General features: G+C 40.1%; 3 protein-coding genes and 1 long non-coding RNA gene across 10 annotated transcripts in view; all 4 read right to left on the bottom strand.

Moving 5' to 3' along the window:
• Window positions 1-1,749: 1,749 nt before the first annotated feature.
• The window catches only part of Hr3 (Hormone receptor 3), a 33,354-nt gene continuing 7,639 nt past the window's right edge, over window positions 1,750-27,464 (bottom strand). For 2 of the 6 annotated variants that reach the window (NM_176123.5, NM_001273925.2), the window contains exons 1-10: window positions 25,078-25,712; window positions 20,232-21,779; window positions 7,635-7,862; window positions 7,195-7,363; window positions 6,856-7,025; window positions 6,676-6,779; window positions 6,461-6,607; window positions 6,156-6,399; window positions 5,946-6,096; window positions 3,209-5,883 (exon numbers count right to left, since the gene is read on the bottom strand). In NM_176123.5, coding sequence (NP_788303.1) covers window positions 5,763-5,883; window positions 5,946-6,096; window positions 6,156-6,399; window positions 6,461-6,607; window positions 6,676-6,779; window positions 6,856-7,025; window positions 7,195-7,363; window positions 7,635-7,862; window positions 20,232-20,361 — 1,464 coding nt within the window. In that variant the 5' untranslated portion in view covers window positions 20,362-21,779; window positions 25,078-25,712 and the 3' untranslated portion in view covers window positions 3,209-5,762. Of the gene's footprint in view, window positions 5,884-5,945; window positions 6,097-6,155; window positions 6,400-6,460; window positions 6,608-6,675; window positions 6,780-6,855; window positions 7,026-7,194; window positions 7,364-7,634; window positions 7,863-20,231; window positions 21,780-25,077; window positions 25,713-27,464 lie in introns of those variants that run through there. The other 4 variants (NM_001103786.2, NM_176121.3, NM_001259307.3 and 1 more) reach the window with 3 other exon arrangements.
• Window positions 3,209-25,712, bottom strand: CG46321 (uncharacterized protein). Of its 2 annotated transcripts, NM_001347803.1 has the most exons (10): window positions 25,078-25,712; window positions 20,232-21,779; window positions 7,635-7,862; window positions 7,195-7,363; window positions 6,856-7,025; window positions 6,676-6,779; window positions 6,461-6,607; window positions 6,156-6,399; window positions 5,946-6,096; window positions 3,209-5,883 (listed from the first exon to the last, which is right to left on the bottom strand). In NM_001347803.1, exon 2 carries the CDS (start codon window positions 21,572-21,574, stop codon window positions 21,209-21,211), a length of 366 nt encoding a protein of 121 aa, NP_001334719.1. In that variant the 5' UTR covers window positions 21,575-21,779; window positions 25,078-25,712; the 3' UTR covers window positions 3,209-5,883; window positions 5,946-6,096; window positions 6,156-6,399; window positions 6,461-6,607; window positions 6,676-6,779; window positions 6,856-7,025; window positions 7,195-7,363; window positions 7,635-7,862; window positions 20,232-21,208. The 2 variants fall into 2 exon arrangements, with proteins under 2 accessions (NP_001334719.1, NP_001334720.1); NM_001347804.1 differs by lacking the exons at window positions 3,209-5,883; window positions 5,946-6,096; window positions 6,156-6,399; ... (3 more) ...; window positions 7,195-7,363; window positions 7,635-7,862 and having other exon boundaries at window positions 20,762-21,779.
• CG12912 (uncharacterized protein) overlaps window positions 3,209-27,464 on the bottom strand; it is a 29,154-nt gene continuing 4,898 nt past the window's right edge. The window contains exons 2-9 of the mRNA NM_001299344.1: window positions 7,635-7,862; window positions 7,195-7,363; window positions 6,856-7,019; window positions 6,676-6,779; window positions 6,461-6,607; window positions 6,156-6,399; window positions 5,946-6,096; window positions 3,209-5,883 (exon numbers count right to left, since the gene is read on the bottom strand). The gene's annotated coding sequence lies outside the window, so the exon portion shown is untranslated. The remainder of the gene's footprint in view (window positions 5,884-5,945; window positions 6,097-6,155; window positions 6,400-6,460; window positions 6,608-6,675; window positions 6,780-6,855; window positions 7,020-7,194; window positions 7,364-7,634; window positions 7,863-27,464) is intronic.
• Window positions 7,479-9,102, bottom strand: lncRNA:CR46322 (long non-coding RNA:CR46322). The gene is made up of 2 exons (NR_144681.1): window positions 8,821-9,102; window positions 7,479-7,862 (listed from the first exon to the last, which is right to left on the bottom strand). It is a non-coding gene; the product is annotated as a long non-coding RNA:CR46322 (long non-coding RNA).

The raw sequence follows: 27,464 nt of genomic DNA on the forward strand, positions 1-27,464 counted from the left end.
TGATGCCAATGCAAACGAAAGTGCCGATGCCAAATTTGCTTAACCTGTTGTGCTTACGGCCTTTCACTGCCGAATGGCCTGGCAAGGATTATCCAACCGAAAGCCAACCAAAAGCCCCGGAAACCGATACATCAGGCCGTTGTCTCCCCGTCCGCCAGCCACTTCCTTTAGCAATAAATTTTCACTTAACTATGTCGATCATCGCCGCATATGCGAATGTAAGCAACATGCAACATTCATGTGCAACAGCGCAACCCCTCGACTTGCCACCACCACCACCACCCCAATCCGGTGGGAGGGTTTCGGGTGGCTTGTGTGTGACACAATTTTCCAGTTTACCAGTTACGCCTCGTAAGTTTAATTGACGGAAGCGCGTTAAAATTGCAGAGCCAAACCAAAGCTGAATAAAAAACATTGGTTGCGAAAAATCGAAATGAAAACAAAGTGAAAATGTGTGTATGTATTATGCATTTGCATACTCCAGCCGCCGGTGTTTCGCGCTTCATTTACCCATATGTAATTGATGACCATATTAAAGAGCACGATACTAAAGTTTGGTTTGACCAGACCAGAAAGTGAATAAAATTTCGTATCTTTAAAATCGGGCTGACACAATGCAGTTCGCTCGCTTTTCCTTAAGCAAATCATTACCAGTTTTTATCATTTGCCTTTACTTAGCGTCAATTACTAATTTCGATAGTAGTTTTTAAGACGTTTGGGTGTATAATTGTTACTGTAACTTACTGTAATGTAGTGCAAGCAATGCGTATACGAGCATGCGAAAGTGGCCATAAATCTAGTTCTGACCACAAGTGTACGTGTGCGTTGTTTCGAGTGGGGGCTAGTGGGGCAAAAGTTTTGCGTTGGCTAAAACATGGATTTGCCTTTAACGGGGCGCGCAGGTGTCGTTGTGGTTGTTGCCACTCTGTTATTTCGCATTGAAAAGCAGCATACAAGATTCTCTTCGACTTTTGTATGCAGCACGTTTTTATGGCCTCCGAGACTGAAACTGTCGATTCAACGGCAAAAGGGGCGCTCGAATTTATGGCCATCAAAAGCGAGTTAGACGATTGAGTATTCGGATTGCCACAGAAGTTTGCTGAACTCAGCAGAAATCGAGCTTACATGCGTACTCAAACGCAATGTTTGGCCTTCTGGAGACATTTTGGCCTGCCCAGCGGGTTGGCCATCAAATGACTCATGATCGCATACACTTGACTGCAATCGACCTAAATAACATGGGAACTGTTGTTCCCATTCATGTGGAGAACTCAGTTTGTTTTACGATTATATTCACTTTGATTTACTCAACTTCGGATTACTTAACATAAGGATTTATGCAGACTTCTTGGGTTTCAGAAGTTAACCTAAATTGCTTTTAAGGTCTCGAATATGTCGAATTTGTTTAGCGCGTTCTTTAATCAGGAGTAATATTATAAATGTTTAATGCCTTAAGCACACATTGTATGTTCTTTATTTTTCCGCGTAGATACTTACCTTAGTAGTTCGTAAGATTTTGTTTCACTTATAAATACCCAACTTATAATGGATCAGCCAGTCAACTTCCGTGCGAAAATCTCGCACATTTCCTGTCTCCGGTGGCCGATGTCTGCACTTCCCATCCAAAATGATTGACGTTTTATTAATGTGGATTATAAATGCAAAATGCAGCTTTAAACAATGCCGTTGGCCAATTAATACAATTTTTAATTGGAAAATCGACGTAATAAAGGCCATTTAATGACGGCTCGCCCCTGATTCGCAACCCATCTCAATTTCCAAGTAAGTAAAAGCTTTTGAAAATGTTTTCTTTATGATTTTCTTTTGTTTTCTTTTTCGGTTTGCTGTTGTTGTTGTTTTTTTTTTGTTTTGTTTTGTATAATTCAGATTACATTTTATTGTTAAGAATGAATTGAATTATTTCTGCTCTTTTCCGCATCTCTGCATCTTCAACTGCGGCTTGAACGGCTTTTCCAGCACTTTGTTCTCGGTTAATTTTGTTGGTTGGTTTCACCATTAGATGCTTGCCTTTTTCTGGTTTCTGTGTTGAATCATAATAATCGTAATAATCATAATGAAGTATGACATAATATATATAATCTGTTCCATATATATGCGTGTATATGTATCGAGATTCATATATATATATATATATATGTCTTTAAATGTCTGTGTATATATAATTCAATTTACCTAAAAACAATTTACAAATATATAAAAACGAATTCACCTAGTAAACTAAAGCTACATGCGTGTGTGAGTGTTGTGTGTTGTGTTTTGTGAATGTGTGATAGTTTATAAAAAATGATTTCCTCTCCATTTTATGCACGTGGTAAAATATCGCTTATTCCTGTTCGATAGCTGATGCCTAGTCTGTTTTTGTGTTTTTTTTATTTTCGATTTATGCAACATTCGTGTGCCTCCGCCTTTATTTGTTTACAACCGATCCACATACACAAATAATATATCGGTTTATCTGTTCATTTCGGTTTTATTTATGTTCGTGCCCTGGCATTAAAAAACTGAATAGTTTTGTTTGAAATTAAACATGCTCGGAGTCTAGCTCGCTGAAATATATAAATAACAAAGTTTGCGGACCAGTTATATTACTCATACGCCACGTTTGTCGGTCAGGAAATTCAAAGGGGAGATGAAAGGAGTACGAAACATACAGACAGTACAGTGGTTATTAGGTGAAGAGTACGTTTTTTGTATAAAATCGGAAATATTTCAAATAAATCTAAGTCGTTTATAGAAATGGTTGCACTTGATGTTTGAAAGTTATTATCTACAAACCCTTGCTATTCGGAATAAGTTCAGTCAAACTTTTCAATTTACATATTAAATTAAAATTTGAAAATTATGATCCATTCAAGCGAGTATCCACTGTACTCTTGTCAGTTGCTATTTCTTATTGCTTTTTTCCCACCGAATAAATGAATGACTTAATGCAATAAATGTGTTTATGAAAGCTCCTTTTTGCACTTGATCCTTTTCGCAGCTTTCAATCGTAGCTTTTCCTATTAGCAAGTGTGAGTTTGTCTGAGTGTAGGTGTGGGTGTGAGGTGTGTGTTTATGTGCAACAGTCGGCCTAATGCTACTTAATCATATATATAATATATATAATTTGCCTTTCATTCTTTATAAGTTTTTGGTTTTGTATAATTAATTGTTTACCTTTTTCGGTTTCTGTTTTCTTTTTTTTTTTAATATTCAGAATTCCCTTATCAGTTTATAGGTTCTGCTCATTTTATTTCATTTTTAATATGGGACTTCTGTTTTTTCGGTTTTCTTTAGTGTTTTTGTTTTGTTTTATATAAATGTAAATATCGTAACATAATATTTATGCATTATATATGCTAAATTTTAATTTAAATGTACTCATTTTACACCTTGTCGAGTTCGCGATCTTTTGTTATTATTCTTTAAAAATGTAACCTTTCTAAAAACTTAGCATACAAATTTAACAATACATATATCATTTAAAGATACATTTATGTTCTTGTTGTCGACCGCTCAAATCAACTTAACTTCAATTTATATTATAGATTAACTTTGTTTATTATTTTCTTTATTATGCGCAGTTTTTAACAAAGTTGTTGTTTTTTTCGGGGATATTTTTGTTTTGAGTTTGAAAGCTGCTCCCTTGCTTTGTATAAATTAAAACTAGTTTTGTATTCTCTATATTGTATATATGGTTTGTATATATATAAAGTACTTTAGGTTTCTTCTTTTTGTTTTTTGTTTTGTAAGGCCAAAAATGTCGAACTTAAATATGTCCAAATCGATCGATTACATTAACATAGATTTTTTTCTCAATTGAAATATTCATGTCCTCGTCCCAGTTCTATGTAAGCTAGTGTAAATATTTTTGCTTGGATTCAGGGAAAGGATTTTAAGTGAATTTGCAAAATCATGTTTTATTTTTTGTGGAATTTGCAAAATGTAATTTATTTAATTTTTGTAGTTTTGTTGTATACATTTTATTTATAAGTTTCCTTGCTATAATTAATGTTAATTAATATTTATGCCTGCCTGCTGAAATTTTCACTTGAATAATTTCAAAAAAGTTTTGATTAAGCTTTTCATTTAGTAGAAATGTGGGGCTTTTTGGGGCGTTGGGTATTAAGCAAGTGGGCGGGGGTCGGGGAGGGGTTAAGGTTTATTTAAGACACACCAATTATCACCTACTATCCAATGTGTTTGTTGTTGTTTGTTTACTCTAAGTTTAACTAATTTATGTATCGTAAGCTGTGTGTGTATGCGTGTATGTGTGTGTATGTGTATGCGTGTGTGTAACGTCTTTGTATAGTCAGTCAGATATTTAATTGTATATTCTTTTCAAATGTATCAACCAAAAAAGTCGCCGTTTGCTTGTCTTTATATTATTTTTTTGAAAATTTCTTTTCTCGATTTGTGTATCAAACTCCTTTGAAATTTCTGCCAGGATCTGTGGAGGGTGGGGCGGGGGAGGGCGTGGCATGCTGTCGGGGTCGGTCCGTCAGTCTGTTTTGGTTTCCATTTTAATTAAGTTTAAGTCTTAGAAACAATAAAAGTTGTTAATTATGCGTAGGATTTCATATCAAAAGTTTTTGTTTTTCGTTTTATTTCTCTTTATTTTTACTAAACCTTGGAACCGGATTGGGATTTGTCTATCATGTATATATATATATATATAGATATATATAGCCCTATATATACGTGTGTGTATGTACGTAATTATGTTATATTTAAGAAACTAATAAAAAGTTGTTTTTAAACAAAATATTGCATACTTTTATGTGCTTGCTTGAAATTTTCTGGTATTCATTCGATTTCTCGCTCACTTTAACTGCTACTCAGCTCGTCCTTAAGCCTTTTCTTATTCAGCTTTCTAATCCTTAAACTTCCGTTTCCTTCTCTTGCGTCTTATGTATAATGTAAAAACGTAACGGTAAATTGTAAATATATTGTAATTGCATTAATCAATATAATTATAAGAACACATTTTCCGAGATATTCGATTTTGTTGTTTACAAAAAATAATGTTGTTAGGCATATAACCGATACGACATAGTTATACATACATTTGCTGTATATATAATACACATACTTTAGTTACAACGTAAGGCAAAGACAACCTAGGCGGGATCGGAATCGGGCTTTCTGGGGTTAACACTAACCGAACTGAATTATTGGGGTCTACGGGTCCTGGGTTGTGCGGTGTAGAGAATTTCGCTTGGTTTTAAGTACTTAGACGATCTGATCTGCTCGGGCCAGGATATGAAAGTTTGGAAGTTACATATATATATATGTGTGTGTGTGTGTTTGTGTGTATATATGTATAGTATAACCTCGAAAATCAGTTTGATGCCCCTTGCTCGAAATGCAATCGGTTTCGGTTTCGGTTCTCTACGAAGCAAAAGTCTTAACTGAGTTAACAATATTTTTGAAATATTTTCCCTTCCCTTTGCGTCATCCGCTCTGTCATATATAATATATATATGTATATAGATAGAGTTCTTTTTAAGTGAGTCCTTGGCGAGGATCACATCCTTGGTTGTATGCTAGCTTAAATCATGATAAAGTTCTTGTATCTGCTGCATGCGCAGTGCAGTGTTTACTCAAATAATTATTGTTGCCACATCCTGCGGCCCTCAGTCCTCGAGCAGCGCTGGTTGCTGCCCGGCAGGGGGCGCCACCGGCGGCAGGACACATCCGGCGGCAGCCGCATCCTCGGCAACATCGTCCGCGGTCGTCTCCAGGAACGGCTGCTGCTCTTGTTATGTCAGGTCCTGCTGCGAATCTATCGAGAACAGCTCCTTGTACAGCGCCGGAAAAACGACATTCGGGTGCTGCAGCTTGAACTTGCTCAGCGATTCCATGTGCAAGATGGAAATATCGCTGGAAAAATCGGAACATTAGGAGTATGCTCCGGAAACTAATAGAATCTCCAATCAACGTACCGGAAATTGGGTATATTGTTCAGCAGTGTGTCCAGCACGGTGACATCGCCCTTGAGCGGCGCATGATTCGTTTCCAGCTCCTGCCGGATCGCATTCATGCTCAGATTGAAAAGCCTCTGTATTTCCGTATTACCACGCACTCCATTGCGTTCTAAGGCAAAAGATAAATCATATTATATAGGCCTATTTAAGATGTGAAGTGAATCGCACCTGGCCAGAGCAGCACTAAGCTCTGATACAGCGCCAGTTCGGTTTCAGTCAGTTTGAGTTCGGCTATCGACTTGGCCGTTTGGAAGATGCGCGACACCAGACGCATCTCTTCCGAGTCGGATGTGTAGAACGCCTCCTGGGGCAGCATCACGTCGCCGTAGAGAACCGCGTTCTGTGAGAGATCAAGCAGTCTGGACATGCGAACAATCGCCAGCTCAAAGGAGCCCGTCTTCAGCAGTAATATCTAGGTGAAAACAGGTAATTTATTGACTATCTTTAAGTACTTAATCGCATAGGAAACTCACCTGATCGTCCTGACTTAGGCGCATGAATCCCGGTATGAGCTTAGCAAATTCGATTATGTTCTGTATCATTTGTGTAAGCTTCTCGGCGCAGTCCAGCCAGAGTTCCTCTTGGCCCAGATTCTTGTAGTAGAGAATGCGCGACACATCCTGCACAGCAAGAAGAATATGTTCCATTATCAAGGGTATACTTTCGGGCTTAAGCGATAAACACTCACCGGCTGCTTTCGGAACATGTCGTGCACAGCTTCCAGTTTGGTATTTGTGTTGGCATGCGCCTCCGCCAGCGTCTTGATCAGCACATCGTTGATATCGCCATCCGCTGGAGAGATATGGATTGATATGGGTATTGATAGATTTATCATTTATTTTTCAAATTGGAGATTCGCCCAACTTACCGTGACTAATAAATTCGGGATCGATTATTGTACTGCGCGGCTCGTAGGTGGTGCTGTCCACGTAGTCCGCCGAGATGTCGTACTGCATGGTCTGCTGTGGCGTCACGGAGGCCGAGTATCCGTAGGGACTGCCGTAGCCCACCTCGTTGTTGGAGTAGCCGCCGCTGTAGCTGAGTGACAAGAAGGGCATTACGGGTCGGGAGCAATGATGTCAGATGGGGAAGAGAAGAGCAGACGAGAGGAGGGAGATAAAGAGCGAGGTCGTACAGCGGGTCGGGGATCGGGTGGATCGCAGACGGATCAATATGGGGGGTCATTCTCGGTTCGGTCATACTGCACCTGTTGTAATTGTTGTGATGCAGCTGGTCGCTGCTCGAGGGCGTCTGTGTGTCGTATACGGAGCTATCCGGTGCCGCGTCGCTTTGTGCCCGCATCTGGGCCCGATGGAAGCGTACCTCGTCCTCGACCTTCTCGCGCTGCTTCTTGGACATCCTGCCGAACTTTACAGCTGCAAGGGGGGTGTGGTCAAGGGGGTGGGATTAACACATTAATGCAGTGCGCAAATTGATCGCTGGCACCCAGAGAAAAGTGCGGAAACTAAACTGACTGGCAGTACACAATCTGGCCTACTTTTTTTTTTTTAATAATACACAAATAATTTATCATCAATTCATGTTTCTATGTTACTAAAAAGTCTTGAATTGTAAAATTGTTCTTAGATATCAATTCAGTTTCCAAACGCTTTACTCTCGGTGCCACATGCAACACTTTCTACAGACCATCACGGCTCATTCCCAGTTTTAGGCACTTTTGCAGTCTACAATATTGACATCGGTTGCGATTAACACGGTCCACCACACATTGCTTGTTGCGCGGACACTGGTAGTTGACCACGGAGCTCTGCGATCTTCGAAAGAATCCCTTGCAGCCCTCGCAGGTGATCACTCCGTAATGCACGCCGGATGACTTGTCGCCGCAGACTTTGCATGGAATTATCTCAATTTGAGCTGTAAGAAAAAGGAGGGAAAAGGTGATTTAGAATAATATTTTAGATAATAAAATATAATAATCTTTAATTGAGTCTTATAAAGTACTGAATACTACGAATAGTTATCGTCTTTATATAAATTCTGAATAGTGCGTATTACTGTAATCTTTTTCCCCTTGAGGGAAACTTGCAAACTTAGTAAAGAAGTAATGCCAGAGTTTTCCCTTTAAGTTGGAGGCCCGAGCAATTTCCGATAGTGAACGCCCAGCAATTACAATCAATGGATTTCCCGCTGCCAGCCCATCCATTGTCGGAGTTCAGACAAAGCCACTTCGACCCCAGAGAACTATTGCGCAATACGGTTGTGTGTTATCTGTGTGGCACAATGCAGGCGGGAGCGGTACCTTAAGCCACTTGTCTGCCCAGACAATGCAGAATGCTCCGCGTGCGGAAGGGAGCGTGATGCATTCGCAGAGGGAGAGGGAGACAGTGCGACAGCTGTTCGGATTTCCCTTGCAGTCCGCAATCCTTTCAGCGATGATGCAATTTCCTGATCAACAGCAGTGCACCATCGCGTCGCTGAGAACTGGTTCACGGGGAGAATTAAGATTTGCGGCAGTTTACACTGGCCTGCATACAACCCACATTTGGGACCCATCTTAAGTTTATACATTGAACATTGATCAATTGATCATTTATATTTTCACTTAATATCTCCATCCATTATAATTAAATGTGAAATAATTTGCCATATGCTATATAACATCTTTTAAGATACCAATCACTGGAGAAGTAGAACCCAAGACTGAGTTAAAGTAACCGAACCTTGCAGCGCAGTGTTGGAGCGAAAAGCCAGCACGAGAGAGCGAGAGAGTAGATGTGCGAGGGAGAGAGCGCGAGGGGGCAGATTGGTCTCGTCTGGCGGCGGTATTGTGTAATCTAGGCGCTTTGCCTTGCGTACTTGTATTTGTATTTACCCACGAGGATGAAAGATGCGCGCTGAACCGAACGCACACAAACACAAAAGCCGCCGCCGCAGCCGCAGCAGCAGCAGCAGCAGCATCCGCAGAAGCAGCGACGTCGACGTTGTCAGAGAGCAGGGAGCACAACCAAAACACAACACAAGCGCAGCTTAAAAAATGTGCCAAGCGCTGCTGCTTTTCTTGCCTTTTTGTTTTTCTTTTTGTTGTTTCGGATTGGAGAAATGTGTGACAGATGATGAGTGAGTGAGTAACCCGACTGGCGTTGTGTGAGTGAGTGACTGAATGTTTTTCAAGTGTCAATGAACCTTTCCCGCACGGCAGTATCTCACACCAGCACACACACACACACACAGAATTCTTAACAAGCGAAGAAAAAGAAAACAAAAACAAAATCGAAAAGAAAGTTCTCTGCCGCGCGCTCTCTTTGCATTTACTTCTCTTCAAAGGAATTCTCTTAAGCGCACTGGGAGAGCCACTCTCTTTCGTTGCAACTGAGCGCGCAGACAGATATTTAATTATGCTAGAATGTGTGTCGTCATCGTTGAAAAAGGTTTTAAAGAGGGTTTTAGGGGGGTTTTAAGGGGACTTTAACGGCTGCGGGTCTCACTAAGCCGCCTTAAACTTTTTATCGTTCTCGAGCATTACGAAATACCCGAAATACTTGCACGGAAAATGCAGTATTTGTAATGCCTTTCCCCCGAAAACGTACACATAAATCTTTATCTGAAGTGCCGGAATGTGCGTGTTTATGGGTCTTCAGACAGATAAGTCGGTGGTAACTGCACTGAAGAGCAAACCGAAGAGAGGGGCACTTTTACCGTTATGACAAGTAAAAGCTTCAAAAATTACAGGCAATTCCCACTCATTTGTATGCAGTTCAGGAAATCGATAAGTCAAGCGATAGCACATGCATTTGTATTTCTTAAAGTCAGAGCTACATGTGTACTAACATACACTTTATATAAACTTTATTTTGAATAAAATAAACAGAATTGTATATAAATAATTTTAAGAATGAATTCCCACTAAAGCTATTATATTATTACAAAACATGTTTAGTTTTTAATTGGTAAAGTTTCCTCATTTCTAGTTTTGGCATTTAAAGAAGTCGTTGCTAATTTAATAAGTTTTTTTCATTAAAATAAATATGTTACTATACAAGTTTCTGTAATACTATAAACAAATAAGTAACTGAAGATAAAACAAGAAGATCGGGTTTTCTACACACTTGAACTGTTATTTTCCCACCTGATAAACTCAAAACTTGCCCATTTTCAGAACCCTAAATTACAGAAATAATCTTACATGGTAACAAGTCACCTTTGGGTAATTAATTTTGAGCCTACGCATATTTTTTACCGCATTTGGGTTACCAAATAACAGGCGCAAATATTTACTTGATACGCGGCTCGGAAAAGTGTGTCATGAAATACATTTTATTGTCTTATTTGGCATTTTTGCCTTGTGTACTTTGACGGCGAGAAAACAATATTTATGACATACTTTTCTCGAAAGGAAGGCAAATATTGGGTGAAATTGTTTACTTATCAGAGGTAAAAGTCGGGAATAAAAAGCTGAATTTAGTCTAAGTAAACATCAATATTAAGTGCCCAAGAGTTTCGATAAATTTTTAATTAACCGCGACTGTTTTGGCAATTGCTCACGAGTGGCACGAACGCCTGTGCTCAATGAAAACGCATCCATTCAATTATTAGGTAATTCCACAACATCACGTACACGCACCGTTCGTTGGCCGCTGGAAAACCTGTAATAGCAGATCAACTAAAGAAAACTGCATATCGTTGTTGATCAACCAACAAGTTTGCACCGCCTATATGCTGCCCAAAGGAAAATTAATTGCCGTCGAAAAGCGGTTTAAGAAAATAAATTCTGAATGGCCAGTGCCATGCGGAAAACCGCCCAAATATTTTGCATATGCAATTTATTTGCACTGCCCCGCGGACTCGCTTTCTTTTTGCACTGCTTCTGCTGGGTGCAGCAATAACCAGAAGTCAAAATTAATATGTTCTTCTTTATTGCGAATGCATGCCCGCAAAAAATGCAGTTCGCCAAGAAGCAGCAACAAAAAAGCGAGTAAAAAGTGTGAAAAGCATTCGCAAATGCATGTGTGCACACTGGCACACGAAAATTAATATGCAACGACATGTGCTAACGAAAAAAAACCACACACATACATACATACATACAAATATGTATGTAAAACCGGGCGCAGGGGAACTGGGCGCAGGGGGGAACAGGGGCCGCTGCATATGAATTGCAGTTTTTGGCACTGCGGCGAACGGCAAAGTCAAATAAAATAACAATAACAGCGCCAGAAACTATGGCAATGATATAAAAAATAACTCACACATAATACCTCACGAACAGTGTGACCAAATGCAGCGGAAACTTTGGAAATTCATAACGGAAATGCACACACCAACTTATGTTATTAGATATTCATTAAATAAAGGACCTTAGAGCTTTTTGAGTATAGGGTCTCGAGCCAATAAGTAGGCAATACTATTGGCAAACGTTCATTCACTCAAATTAGTATAGCTGGTGAAAAATAAAACATTTCAAAGTGTAAGAAACAAAATTAAAGGCAGGTAGTTAGGGATAGGAATAAGAAAAAGTTCTGAATTGAACTAGGCACGAAATTAACAAGTGATTTCGAATTCTGATATGGGATTTTTATGTAACATGTTTTATTTATTTATCAAATTCCCTTGCAGTCTATTCTTCATTTCATTCAATAATGCATATATATTATTTATCATTATTAAACGCCTACCTTTCAACCACTGTGCTGAGGCAAAGAGTGAAGCACAGTCAATTTTGAGTTGCCCATGTGGCAGCGCAGTCGCCTCTGCTGCGACTGCGATTGCTTGCTGTTGTCGCTGCAGCCGTTGTTGTTGCTGCTCTTGTTGCTGTTGCTGCTGCGACTATTGCACAAGTTGCTCGTTCGTCGAAACAGAAACACCGACAACGATGACGGCAGCGGCGTCGACGGAGGCACGAGCTCGCAGCGTCGGCAGTTCGCAATTCGCAACTCGCATTCGCAGTGGCAAAAAGCAGCTTCGTAAGTGGGTCAGCGAGCTGTGGGGTCAATGCACCAGCCGAGTGCCTTGTGGCCGAAAGAGAGCGCCTAAGAGAGCGCGGGCTCTCTCTTCGCTGCCTTGTTCTCTCTGCGGCCGTCGTGCTTCATTCTTTTGCCGCCAAGCAAATGCTAATGGAAAACGGGTTTTCAGCTTTCACAAAAGGTAAAAAAGTTCAAAATTGTTTGTGGTGGGAGGGGGGAGTGGGGCCTTTTAGCCGGCTGTGCGAAATGCCGTTAGAGAAGAAAGAGCATTAGCATCAGCATTAGCATGCTGGCTACGTAATTTGTCGCTTTCTTTTCGGCCAGCTCATTGTTTCCCTTTTTCCCCTCGCGTATTCGCGAGGCTTCTTAGAATACCGTTAGAGTTTCGTAAGGGCCAAAATTCATTCATCCCGAATTATACATAATACGAGGCGGCTATAAGCTTCTTGATTAACGGTGCCGTATTCATTCATCCCGAATTATACATAATACGAGGCGGCTATAAGCTTCTTGATTAACGGTGCCGTATGATTCGGTTCTTTTTTTGGCCACACGCCGATGATGAAGACGTCGTTGGCTTGGCATTTTTGTAATGTTTACATTTCGCACTCGTTCGCTCCCTCTCGCACCCTCTGTTGCTTCCCTGTTGCCCTCTCGCTTGCACTGCCGACGTACGTGACGCGCTCGTTCTTTTGTTGCCAACAAAAGAATTTCTCATATACAAATTTTTGACTGGGCCCACAAGTTTATTGACCCACGGAACAAAAAAAAAGAGGAGGCTGAAACAGCGGCAGCGCAAGAATTTGCCATTTTTAGACGATTTAATGAAACGCTTAACATTTTCACCAAATGATGTAATTTCTCCTCGTAATCCGATCGCTTTCTATGCGAGATTTACACAAAGTATCGACGAGAATGCCCGAAAATATATGCAAACACCTCAGTTAGTCAGGTCGTCGCACACATGACGTATGCGCAATTAATTATATTGTTTCCCAAACATCACGTATACGTTGCTTCACGTGATGATGATGCCAGGCGAGAACCTTTTCAGAAATATTTCAAGTGAGAGTGGGTGAAATTTACAAGTTTTCTTAGAAATGATTCACAGCTCGGTGGAAAATTTGCTGTAAGTCGTCGAATTAGATTTACAGCCAATTATTTGCTCAGTTCGACAGAGCGAAATGTGTGCGCCTTTGATGGACCATTAGCTTAAAGCATATTTTAAATATATACCTACCTACATAATATGGATTTATAAATATATATATATATTTATTCAAATGCAGCTTGTCAGAATGGAAGTATCTATGATATGGCTAATACTTTTTCAAGCTTAAAATATCTTAGAAGTGAAGTGTCCTACTCTAAAGCTTAGAATCTATATATATTTATTACTTATATGCCTCACAGAATGTAAACAAATTTTGAAAATATACTGATTGCGGCGGAAAACAGCAATATGCGCTAAAATCACACGAAAAATTCCCTGAACAATGCCTTCAGCCAGGAGTTAGTATGGGTAAATGCATATTTATGCGTTTGACATCGGCGTACCCACCCCGAAAAAAAAAAAAACACCCAAACCGCGCCGCAGCATAAAAAGTAGGCCTGCGGCCATATTTATGCATGCTTCAAATGCACCAGCTATGGGGCAGCATAAATGAAACTGAACTGGAAAAATTGAAAAATGGACAAGCTCGTGGAAAATACCTTGAAAACCTCAAAAGCCACACACCAAGCTGGTAAGCTGACTTCTTTGGTCTCCGATTGTTTTTCCTACAGTTTTGCGCAACAAATGCACTTAAGTAGCCAATTATTTATGGTATTTAAGTGTTTTGACTAAAGCATCAACCAAAAAGAACTCGACGTCAACATTTGCCGCTTGCAGCTTGCAATTTGGCCAAAACAAGAATTTTCAAGTTGAGCCAGACCAAGACAAACTCAAAAATCCCATACGAATGTGCACGAAAAATGCAATCGGTGTGGGGAAAAAAAGCGTTCTTGAAGAAAATCCATTCATAGTGGTGGTCGTTGGTTTGATGGAAACCAGGCAAACTCGTTTTTCCACCATTAATTAAAATTTGTTTTTCCCTCCTATTTTTTTTTTTTATTTCGGCTGAAATGTCTGCAAAATTAACAACAACTATATAAAAACCAACAACGATTGCATTCGCTACTGAAAAAGCAGATGGAAATCCCGTGCGAGCGAGCGAGACAGACGAGCGAGGGAGGGAGGGAGAGGGCAATTGTGCTCTATCCGCCCTGTTGGCTGTACTGCCGCTGGCGTCATGCAAATTGTAATCAACAAACAACAAAATTTTCTGTAGAGTTGAAAACTATACTGCAGGCACAGTGAGCACTCGCCTTGAGATCGAAAATATATAATTTAAAGTGTACAGTTGTTTTAAGCGCTGTACCCATTCAAAAAAAAAAAAAACTCACTAAACTAACTTAGTAACTAACTTAAAGTATATATTTGTGTAGTAATAAATACATGAACAATAGCTATATAATACTGTAGTTCTCGATAAAGTTGCTACTTAAAGGACATACAAGATATAACATGTATATGTATATTTGTGCAATAAATTATGAATAGTTAATAGCGTTTCGCAGATGTCTATATCTATTAACAATTTAAATGTTTCATTAATGTTCACCCACTGTTCACATCGCTTGGACCAGCAACAACATTCATTTTGTTTTTCCACTTTTCGCTGCCAACTTCACCGCCCGCTGCACCCGCACCCCGGCCTTTTTGGGCCCCTCTGGCCCCACAGAACCCACCCCCCCGCCATTCACCCCCTTCCCCACATCATGCAACTGCTCGCGCCGCGTCGCACTAATATCCGTCCTTGGCTCGTCTGTTCAACTTTGTCCCAGTTTTTCGCATTTTGTTGGCGCGCTTTGCCTCCACAAACGTTGGCGTTGCATTCTGTCTAAGTGTGAGTGTGCATTCGGCTGTGCTTGTATGTGTGTGTGTGTGTGTGCTTGGAGCTGCCCTGCGATTGTGTGCGTTTCGTGTGTATATATTTGTCTATTCATTTGGCGACGCGACTCAAATGCAATGTCTGTGAATCTGTTTGTGTCTGCATTGTGGGGCACATGCAATCTTTTATTTGCTGCCTATATATACACGTATACACACACGCACACACACGCGGGCGCAAGTAATCACGAATGTAGTATACTCCTAGATATATACCTCGCATATATTCGTGACAAACTCACGCACAAAACGTTAAACTATGCGAAGAGTTGCATAGATAAGATACGCAGCTGGTTGGGGATTGGGACTGTGGGGTGGAAGGGGGGCGCTTGGGGGGCTGTTGCATTGGGTTAGATGGGAAAGGGGCGAGCAGGGGCGGGAGGGGACCACTCATGCATCGCATTTGATGTCTGCTTTATAATTACTAGAATAATATCATTTAATTTATTTTTTCGACGCTGCCTAACATAATGGAAACGTTTGTCATTTCGGTTATTACATTTTTTTTCGAAAGCGTACTTTATTGAACGGATGTCCATTATATGTACATACATACATACATGTATCGTGATGTATGGTGCATATTTACGCACTCGAGAGACTGCAATTAACCCAATAATGCTGGACGTTAAAATAGAAGCGGGGCTGTTTGGGAACAGAGATACATATATATTCCTGATGCCAACTTTTTAACGATTTGTTGGAATAAAATCAAAAGTACATATATTGTGTAAATTTGATAATGAAACGTGTGCTTAAATTAGAACTATAGTGTATATTTTTGTTGCTATATTTGCTATATATTGAACAACATCGGCTTTAAGTACAGAACTTTCTAGTTTTCATTCGCCGCCGAAGTGTAGTACTCTATTTGGATTTCTTGTCTATAAGCTTCGGTATATAGCATTGAAGTTGCGGTGGCCTTATGACACACATTCTGTGGTTAAGCTTATCTCGCGTATATGTAAAAAGTTATTTTTTGCCTTAGTTGTACGTTAGGCGAACTACTACAATAGTTTGAGCAGAAAGACAAAGAGATAGCGGCTATTCCATCTTTGTCGTGGATCATAGTCCGAAAATAAACTCCCAACAATCAATCGTAAAAGATAAAATGAATCGAAGCCGAACTTTAAGCGTGTCGCTGAATCAATATACCATATCTGCTACAAAATCAATTGATAATTCCCAGACATTTCGAGGGGTTGGGCTATAGGTTCCTTGTCGCAATCTGGACGATTATGTTTGCCGGAGGTCGTTGAACCTGTCGTCGAATTGCTCATCTATTTGCTGGCCATTTGGCCACAGTCTTGTAAGTTTCCATAAATTATCAGAATAAACAAATGTGTATGTGGTTTCTGCATTTCATAGTTTTCTAGGACACAGGCGAATGAACTTTCGGAAACCATAATAACAACCAGGAAAAAGAACACATTACTATATTTGCTTCCAGCAGACAGACCAAAATATTTCAAAATATTTGCATGCTCCACATACGGAATCTATATGGATATATATGGGGGTGGGAATTGATGGGGAATTCCATGCCAAATTTAGGTTTTTCTTCGAGATGGTGCTGAATTCTGTGTGCTTAAGTACGGTCATATTCATTACAAACATCTGTCAAATAATGGGAATTTTCGCAGGAATTTGTATGCCCAAGAGTTCCTGTCCTCATTGTACCATATGAAAGTGTAAGGAAATCTAGTATCATTGCATAAATGCAATTGTTGCTTTAATACAACTATTTGGATGGACAAACAATATTTGTTATTTAACATTTGTAAGACAAGTTCTAATGTTCACCTATATAATAGCTCTTTTAAGTTTTATAACATCATGTAACATCATTGTTTATTCCCTTTTTATTTGCATACAATATAATTTGATATAATACAAAAGAGAGATTAATGATATGTTTCTTATATTCAACCAATATTCCAAAACTATTTCAGTTGTTGTATAGATTCTTTTACATACTATTTAGCACCTTATATATAATATTACTATCGGGATCATTAACATGCCGATCAATCAATACTTCTTTTAGTTTTAAGTTGATACAACCCTAGTGCTGCTTATAAATACTGTATATATAATAACCTCGCATTTAATGATCATGCGTCTAGTAAATCCTATTTATAGGCCTTATTCCCTGTTCCCAATCGAATATGGGGTAACGGTCGGCCAGAAAAGGAAGTCAAAAGTTCGGCGACTTTTCTACGATGAGCAATTAATACGGCATTTACATGAGCGATAGAAGCCGTAATCGTGGAAATTCACGCAATAATTGTCAAACAAAGAATTTCCCTTCTTCTTTCGCCTTCGGCTTCTCCCTCTCCCACTCATTCGCTTTTATGGCTCCAAAACTTTGACTGCATAAATAATAATTTCAGTTGGCTTGAAAAGAGAAATAGAAATGGGGGAGAAGTGGAAAAAGCCGTAGAAAGTATTGCCCATTGATTGCTGTTGTTGTTGTTTTTTTTTCATATAGTTTCTTTTCTTTTTATGTTGTAATGTGCGTGGTGCGAGCAGCGCAGCCAGCTTCTCTGTCGACGTCGACCGCGACGCACGCTCCCGCATAACAGTCAACGAACGCTCCACTCTCACGCACTCTCTCCCGCTCTCCCACTCCCGCCAGCGCTCGCTCTTCCCCATTTGCTCTATCGGAAAGTGCGTGTGTGTGCGTGCGTGCGAGTTGAATGACCGCCGAAAATAATTTTTTCCTCGATTTTAGACTTTTACTATGTTGACGCTGGCGATGATGATTGTGGATGTAGCTAGGGCACGCATATGTGTGCTTTGGCGCTTCTCGCACAGACACACTGAAACGAACTACTCATGCACAGTGGTGTGTGCAGCGGGGTTTTGGGGGGTCAGAGATATTAAAAATGGACTTTTAATGAGCAAGGTATATCTCATCCGAAAATAAACGATTTAGATTTAATTTAAATTACTAAAAATTTAAAGAAAAATTTGATAAGCTTCACAGTTGCTCTCTTAGCAGAATCCTAGAATCCCTTTCTACGCCTCTGTCCGCACGCACACTTTCTCAGGCAGTCAGAAATTTTGTAGCTCCATAGTTTTGGGTCTTTCGTTTGTTTCGAGTGTTAAACGGGCGTTCGCACTATCTCGCAGGGTCGGTGGGGGGAAAGGGGCGGGGCGGGCCAGGCCGGTTCGGGCTTGGGCCTGCATGGGTCGCTTTTTTCCACACATTTCTTCTTTTTGTTTTATTTCGAAGGCATGTGTGTGTGTGTGTGAGCGGACTACACAATCAGCTAAAGCAACAGCAGCATTTCACTTTAACAAAACTTTTCGGTCTGGCTTTTTTGAATATTTTTTATTGTTGCCACTGCGCTGTCTCGCTCCCACTGCAGCCAAGGGCCCATCTTGTCAACTCTTTCGCTTTTTAAATTTCGTTTTTTGGCCGCTTTCTGTTTACGCCGCTAAATTTCTTTCTTTCACTTTGCCTACGTTTCTATCTGTTTCACCAACGGAAAGGCGAAGAAACACCAGCGAAACGCAGTAGCAGCGGCGAAAAAGTGAAAATTTCAATAATAAAATAAGAGTTGATTTTGCGGAAGTCGTAAAGGCAAATTGCATGCCAAAAGTAACAGTGACCAGCGTCAGAAAAAAAGCGACCCCCTTCATTCTCCGCCCCTGCAGCTCCCTTAATTACTTACACGCAACTCGGAAATCCCGGGGATAGATTGCTGCCCGCGATTAAGATTTATGTTAGAAATAATATCCTCCATGTTCCCAACTTGGGCACTAATTGCATTCGCAGCTGACCTGCTAAGGGGTCAAAGCACCCCAATTAAAGTCGAATTAATTCAGCTCCGCCTGCCAAGCCTTAAGTCCTGCGAAGGATTTAATAATGGTATAGCTCCTTCAATGCACCATTTTCACATTCTTTAAATTAAACTAAAGACATTTAGATTATATTAAGCACTTAACTCTGAAAAGCAAACATACTAAATGTAGGCGCAAAATTAATTTCTTTTATACTTCTTGTGGGAATAGTTCCTTAAATCGTTTAAAAGATTGGACACATAAAGATACATCCTGAATAAACTAATTTTTTAAGTAACTGAACTTGAAATAAATCTAAGGTAATGGTGCGTTACTTGCTTAAAGGTATTGATTAATTGGAAACAGATTTGGTCCTAAGCGTGTTATATTTCAATCACTATTTAAACTACCAAGATTTCCCTTTTGGCCGACTAAAAATAGCCACAAGCGAGTCAATTGTAAAGAGCAAAAAATACAAATCTGTTCAATAAGTGTAAAGTGCAATCAAGTAAGCTAATTAACCTATACATATATATTAAACGCACACTTGCAAACGTGTATTTCATACATCTTCGCTCACATAGTATTATATTTATATGGCTTGTCGCAACTTTGTTGGTATTACAATATGTTTTTACGACTGACGCGCGAATTTTAATTCGCAAGTTTCTTTTCCATTTTATTTTATTATGATCGCCTGCTGTACGCTTTTTATGACACATGTGTTACATACACAATTCGTATCTTTGTATCTTTTTATCTGTGGCAGCAGCGAAGAAAGGGTCTGCAGCCGTCTCTTTCCCGTTCTCCGATTGCCTGCCATTTCGATTTGAATTAGTTGAATTGTCAATGCAAAAAAAAAAAAAAAGTCAGCAAGCCACTCGCACAAACAAACACAAACACACGCAAGTGGGTTTCGTAATATTCGTTCGGCTGTCTTTCTTCATTTACGAATTTCATGGATTTCCCTTAAATATTTTGTGTTGCTGTTGGCCAAGAAACCCAAGTGACTTTCACTGCCAGGCCAGCGAAAACGCAAAAATAACGAAAAAGAGCAGTCAGCCAGCCACTCATTTCGGGACCAACTGGCTGACTGACTGACTGACTGACTCCGCTCTGCCACATAAAACCAGCAACTTAACTGGATTTCATTAAGTTTATACTTTATTTCACTGCTTTGTGCAATTCCCCTGTTGATTTTTGCGGGATGAAAGTTCACACTTGCCGCTTACTTAACATGATGTCTTGAAACATATGCAAAATGGTCTACAACTTCCTGAAGAACGAAAAAGGGAACTCCCCGTGGTTTGATGTATTTCCTGAGATTTGTATGGTCTCATATTCTAATAGATCTAAAAGTATCCGCTTAAATTTACTATTAATTTCTTATAAGTACTTCTTTTACTTATTTTTTACTTTTTCTTTTTAACCAGCTTTCTACTTCTTAAAACCATTTTCATTGAATTTTCGTAGCTTTTTTGGTTTGCAGCATTTTATTTATTAGAATAATTTGAAAGGATTGAAATATTAATGATGCTTTACCTTTAATGGAACCGCTGGAGTTGTTTTGTCCCGCCGGCGATTGGACGTTGCTTTGACCGAGATTGTTTGCGTGTGCTTCCAGTTTCGAAGTGACGCTGCTCCACATGTCAAACATACGTTGCGTATACATAATTATTAGTGGGAAATGCGAAGCTTTGGTGACGTTTCAAACGTTTGCCGGTGCTGTTGCTGATGTTGTTGCCGCTGCCGTTGATTGGTGAAATAGTTGCAATTGTAGCTGTAGTTATGTACACTTGGTATCAGTTGATGCAACCGCTGATGAACACGGGCACTCACACCGACGGCCATACGCGGCGTATGCGCAATTTGGCTGCTCTTTGCAGTTGAATGAATTCGGTTTTCGCTTAGATCTTAGTTTTCTTTCTTGTTTGTAAATGTGTAAAACGTTGTATACAGTACTTAATATATAGATATATATATATATATATATATACACTTTATTTAGCTGCCCTTCGGTTCCAATTGTATTAGCCAATCGTCTTATTGCACTTGGTCTTTACTTTTCTTTTGTGGCTTGTGTTTTAGCTAGTCCGCAGATGCTTTCGTGAATGAATTTTCAGCGCTTTTTAGCATTCAGTGTGAATCAAGAACTATCACAGTGTGTGTGGGTGTTTGTGAGACGGGGGGCGAGGGGCGTTGTGAGGGGGCTTGCCAATCGATATATATGTATATATATTTGTTTTGTATATTGCTATATATCTATATGTATGTATATAATGATCTAACGTTGTCAGGCCTGTAGGTACTAAATTGTTGATGTTGTTTGGATCTGATGTTATATGTGGTTGCTGCCGCTTAATTATTGGGTTTCCTTATTAATTCGTTTATCAAACTATTTGTTAATAAGACACTTGTTCGCGTATGTATTAAACTTGTTTAGTTATCTATCGTTATCGTTTATTTAAAGCAATTTTCTATGATTTGATAATATCTATTTAAATCGAACGTTCAACGTTTTAGCCCTTTTGCAGTAAGTGCAGATTGTTGCTTTTGCTGCTGCTATTGTTATTGCTATTGTAGTTTTTGTTTTTGGTTGCTTTGGGCAGTTGTTGTTGCTGTAGCTTTTGTTGTTGCTGCTGTTTTATCACTTTCACTGCGTTGTTGTTGTTGTTGCTGCTGCTGCTGCTGCTGCTGCTACGGTTGCTGTGATTTTTATTGTGTTGCTTGTTGGTGTTGTTGTTGTTGTTGCCGCTGCTGCTGTTGGTTTCCTTGTTGTTGCTGCTGCTATGCTCATTGTTTTGTCGATTTCTCTGTTTTGCTTGATTCCAAATCAAAATTTCCAAAAATACGAAAATTTCACGACAATTAATTCCGGAAGACATTTAGGCGCAATCTGTTTCTCATCGATTCGAACTGTCGCTGCCGTAGAAACGTTCATCTGTTTGTTTTCAGTGTATGCGTTATTCAAAACCTCAGCTTGAACACTTTGATGTACAAAATGGTTTGGCCAGTTATGTAAATACTTTTGCTACGCACTGTCAGCCATGGCCAAATCATGGCATTCAGCATATTGCACGGGAATGATGTCTGCAAGATGAGAAATCGATATACAAATTGCCAAGATCGTCGATATTCCGATAACGAAGATCGCTCCATAAGTACCCGGTGTGTGTGTGTGTACGGCGAAATTGATTTCAAATTCAAACTTTATATAATTAAATTTTTAAAATTCTGTTATATTCAGAAAGAAGAAAATCACAAAATCCATCTTCGTTAGTTTCCCCTGTCGCAAAATAAAATTGAATTTCGTAGTTCGAACATGTCTATACAACAAATAGTTAACTGTTTTCAATTTATAGGTGTAGAATCCTACATTAGTAAAACTGACAGCTATCATTAAAATCATTTAAAATGAAATTCCTTTTGATGGAACATGGAGTATTCCATGCCTATCGCTACACATGACTTATATAAAGTTAAAATCCTTCAGTAATGCCTGTTTCCATATCAGAACCAAAGCTTTATAGACTCATATATGAGTCAGCAAAGCAAATTATATAGTTTATCATACATAAAATGCATTGTCCATCGATGTAATCGATGTTTTTTTCCCTGTGCAGGCATCGCAATTTAGGAACTGTGCCGAACCCAAAGCTCTCCCTTTTTTCGGTTGGCAACTCCCTTCAGCTGCTGATGTCTGTATGGACATGAGCATGGAAAATCGATAGAGAAATGGGATTTAAGGGTGCCCAGACAGACGATGGGTGCTGCGGGGGAGGGCAGGGTAGGGGAACTCTAATGGGGAAAAACTGTGAAATGCAGCGCATAAATCTCGTCGCCAAGCATAGTGGGTGTGTTGGTGTATTAGTGTGGGTAAACATAGAAAAAAGTTCTATGACCCAAAGCTCAAACACACGCACACCCACACAAACACACAGTGGAACAGAGGAAAAGCGAGCGACAAACGAGCCGGCAAACCCAATGAATATAAAAACATTTTTACTTTTCTCTCACTCTTTTTTGGAGAGGGTTGGGGAAGGGGGGGCTGTTCTTTGGGGGAGTGTAATCACTTTGTTGGTGGTTTGAGGGTGGCTTTGGGTGGCCATGCGGAAGCCTCTGGCAGACATATAAAATACGTCACCAAAGCGACAGCAACAACACTGAAATTGTGCCAGCTCAGAAGTAGAGAGAGATGGGTCGCAAAGGGAGAGTGGGACAGAGAGAGAGAGAAAGAGAGAGAGCGGGAAATTTACATATAGTCAAAACGCAAAGAAAACGCTGAAAAGAAAATGAAAATGAATAGCCGCACAGTGGAAATGAAAAATTCTCTCGCAGCGACAACGAACTTACTAACGGTACTAAAGCTAACGAGCCGGTCAAACCGATGATGAAGCAGCGCGAAAGAGAAAGAAAGAGAGAGCGGAGAGATGTTCCGGCGGCGGGGTTGGGGGCAGAAGCCGAAGGCGGTTACAGTTACAACAGCAACAGAGCGACAGCAAAGCAGACGACAAAGTTTACAAGGCAGCGCTGCTGGCGTCGCAGCAGCAGCACTGCTTGTACTGTTGCTGTTGCTGTGTTGTTGTTGCTGCTGCCGTCGCAGTACGTTGACGCCGACGAAAAAGACCAATGACCTATGGGTGGGCCATGCCGCTGCCCCCACTTTTCCGCCTGGGACTTCTGCTTAGGCTGTTTTCCGCCTCTACACGGCAAGAATATCTGTCTTAATCAGCAATTTGGTAATCCCGTTACGTGCCAACAGCCTGAAGAGAATGTATCTTTGAGATACGTTACCCTTTAAGTGATTGTTTATTATTCAATATAATAATGAAACGCTATAAGTTCTAACATTTGCCTAAAGTCTTTAATCTTAGCTGCGAGATGAGTAGTAAATATTTGCTATTTGTTTTTTTATCTCATCATTGGTATGAAGTCAATAAATTGTATCTAATATGGGGTTCTTATGCATGGCTTTGTATTTAAACAAAAAAGGTGGAAAATTAGTTTCACAAAATAAAAATTTTGATAGCTCAGGACGAAAACAGCGGAAATTATTTTCTCTGTGTGTAACACAAGTTGTTGTTGTTGCTGGGGTGGCACACTTATGGGGCGACACATGCAGTGAGCACGTGTGTGTGTGTGTGTGTGCTTAGCAATGTTGTTCCACTAACGGTAATGCAAACAGTCGACTAAACAGGCAGGAGGAGCCGCAGCAGAACCGAGGGAACCGGAGGCGCAGAGTGGGTGGTGCTGGCGACGACCGACTTTGCTCCGCTGTGAACTCGCCTGAACTGGAAAGTCGGTGCAAGTACTCGTACTGCCGCCTCTAAACTGCTTCTAACGACAACAATAACAATTGTTGATAATCATAAGTTGCCACAATGGACACAGACAGAAAACTGCAGCGCCAACAAAGGGCCACAAGCTGTGGACAAGAAAAGGGCATATCATCACGGCTTTGTGCCCGGAGATTCGGGCTCCACAGATCTCCGCGGAGGATGGAGCAGAACGGCAAAGACAATGGACCCCAAAGAATTGCCCGAGCAGCAGATACTCGGAACGGAGCCCTATGAAAAATTGCAAAAGCCTTTTAGCTGACAGTTCGCCTAAGTTGGTCGAAAATGGGGTTGTTAATTGGGGGATACTGCCTTGTATATATGGGATGCCAAGTAAGCTGGATAATCGTTGTTGGAACTACGAAACCATAATTCAAGAATCTGAACTTTTGAAAGCACTTAACACACATTTTATTGTCCTAAAGCTTAGTTTCAAATGAATTTGAAACTCAGATGGATTCAACAATGTGTCATCAAGTTTTAATCCGTTTTAATCATTGATTATTTTAAAGGAACGGAAGGAAATCGTAACTCTTCTACTTTTTCATTTTATTTTATCTCGAAACCTAAAAAAACATTGATTTGTAGACTTTGAGCAAGTTACATTTTGAAACAATGTTTTCATTATTAGAGATGAAATCTAAGTCCAGCTTGTAGCTCAGCGATTGGAAACAAAAATATCGAAGCATTCAATTAAATTTCATCGCCTTGCATTTACTTATTGCAGTTTTAGACACGTGTTCTTAATAAACCCCCCAAGTTCTAACAAATACTTATAGAAACGAACGAGCCTAAACGATGCCATAAATTTCCTTTCCCAATCATCAAATTCCCGATCGTGTGATATATCCGAAAACTGGTGGTTAGCCATCTAATTAGAGGCAAATAGATTATTCCAATAAATTATCCAATTTGCGGGCGATGAAGGCGGCTTTCGCCGTGTTGCGATGAGGGATTTCCTCGATGGATTTTAAAATTTTTCGTTTTGTTTAACAATATTTATATATCCTTGTAGCACACACACACACACTCTTTCGTCACATTGCTCTTACACATACACGGAGATTGGCTTTGTTTTTGTTGCACAATGTCGTGGGGAGGCTGTGGGGGGGATTCTCCTGGTTTTTTTTCGGGAGTATTACGTCACTGGCACTTCCGTTTCCGTTTTTTTACTCGCGGAGAGAGGGCGCGCAATTGCAGTTGCAGTTGTAGGCACGATGTGGAATTTGAATGCACACGATATTGATTGATTGACTGGTACTGTATATAGCGATATATGTAGGCGTATCCTATGATTTTGTTTTGATCTGAAACCGAACAAACTTCATCTGCCGCCGCATGTTGCAAGGCCTTAATTTATCATATTTTACTATTATTTTTTTTAACACACTGGCACACACTCGCGCTTCGTAGTTTTGCCTTTTGAGTAAATTTGCTTTTTGTGGGCTTTTTTCCCGGCTGAGTGGGGGTGGTGAGGCGTTTTGGGGGATTTGGGGGGCAAAACGCATAGGCACACGCACACACACACGCACACGCACGGCGCACACACACGAGCGATGGGAAATGAAAACGGTACAGAGTATAAACAACAACAACAAATAATTAATAATAAAGATACAACGCGCCACGCATCGTAACCCGCCGCCGCGAAACGCTCAATACGAGGTGTAGCTGAAGAGTGCCGCAAAATGTTATCGACTGTTCGTTGTCGTCGTGCCGCGGCAGCGACGCCGGCGGCGCAGCAGCAGCGCCGCAATGCGGCAGCAGAGCTCGGGCTCCCCAAAAGCAAAAGAGCGGGAGACAGCGAGAGAGCGCAAGAGAGAGAAGTGGGTATATGTGTCTCTGTGCCGATGACTTCTTCAGTTCGCTGCCCCAAGCCCCCGCCCCGCTGCCACCATCACACCCACTTTTGCCTCGTCCGCTTTGTGCCGTTCATTCGCTATGGCAACCGCTCGGCGAAGAAAAGAGTCATAATCAGCTGTTATCTCTGCTCTCTCTCTTTTTACACCCCGTGGCTTTCTTCGTCTAAGAGAGAGGGTGGCAGAGAAAGAGAGGGAGCTTTTGGCGCTTCCTTCGATTAGCAGGTCAATTGCTTTTTAGGCCAAAATGTGTGCACTGCAGTTGCGAGCAATTTAATTGCATTTCTTACTTTTGCCCCGCCGACTGGCCAAATTGTTTCCCATCCTTTTTCGGGGCGGAAGTGGCAATTGCACCTAAATTATACCGCTTTAGTCCTGCCGACAAGCTTTTAATGATTGAAAAGGCTTGAGACTCTTAAGCTGCGCTGATACAATTATTTTATTAACTATGAATAAGTGGGCTTATACGTTTGAGGTTTTAAAATCATGTTAAGTGAGAGCTGTGTAAAAATATGTGATATTTGTTTTAATACGATCATTTCGCCATAAGGTAGGCACACGCTTTTCCATTAGGCCAGTGGCAATAGACGGTATCATATAGTCTTTTTTACTTATATTACTATTTTAGAGCTAAATTGCTACAAACTAAAAAGAATATTTTTATATTTTTCAACCTAATATATTGGCATGTTAATGTTGCAGTAATGCATAAATTAATTTATATTGAATGGTGCATCCGCTATAGGTTTCCTTCACTCAAGTATATTAATCTCTGATTCTGATTATAACGGACTAACTAGCATTAAAAATTCACACTTTTATAATAAAACTTGCAGTTCATAACATAGCACTGCAAACAATGCACGCGGGATTTCAGTTCTTAGACAATGAAGGCAAAAAAAACTGGGTTAAGTCCCAGAGTGATGAATTTTTTATGGATTTATTTTTATTAATTTTATAAATATTCAAGCCATTACGTGTGGCACAAACAAATTTAGAAATCCAAAAAATCACCGAACAGTCAAGGTGAACTGCACACGGAGTTTGTGCTGGCCAATTAAAAATGTTAAAATTAGTTTAAGTCATTTGGCAACTTGCTTTCGAAGTTTGCCAAAATGAAAAGCGAACCACAATATCAAAATAAAAAAGTAAATTTCCATGTAAATGTTGAAAACAAAAAAGAAAAAACATCGCTCAAGTTATAAATTAATATTTCGTTTACGATAATTTATGTATTTTCGTTGACGTCCAATACTAAAACCATTAGCTTTGCATCTCGCAGATACAAAGATACATGTGTGTGCGCATAATTGGAATTTCGCATAGACGGGAAAGAGATGAGCTGATTACGAAATCGCCGGGCAATATCGATGAAGTTTGGCAAAATCGAAAATATGATAATGAAACTTCGCCACGCTCGATTGAAGACGAAATCTCATGCGGCGCTGACCTGGCTAATAGCCACAGATCCAGGTCCAGACGACCAGGTCGGTCAATAAGCCGAAGATTCATGCATGAAATGCAAAGCGTTGTCCAACAAAATTATAATGAACCTGGCTCCGATTCATATGGGAAATTAC

The sequence above is a fragment of the Drosophila melanogaster genome, chromosome 2R (genome assembly GCF_000001215.4).
Source record: "Drosophila melanogaster chromosome 2R".
Classification (NCBI taxonomy): domain Eukaryota; kingdom Metazoa; phylum Arthropoda; class Insecta; order Diptera; family Drosophilidae; genus Drosophila; species Drosophila melanogaster.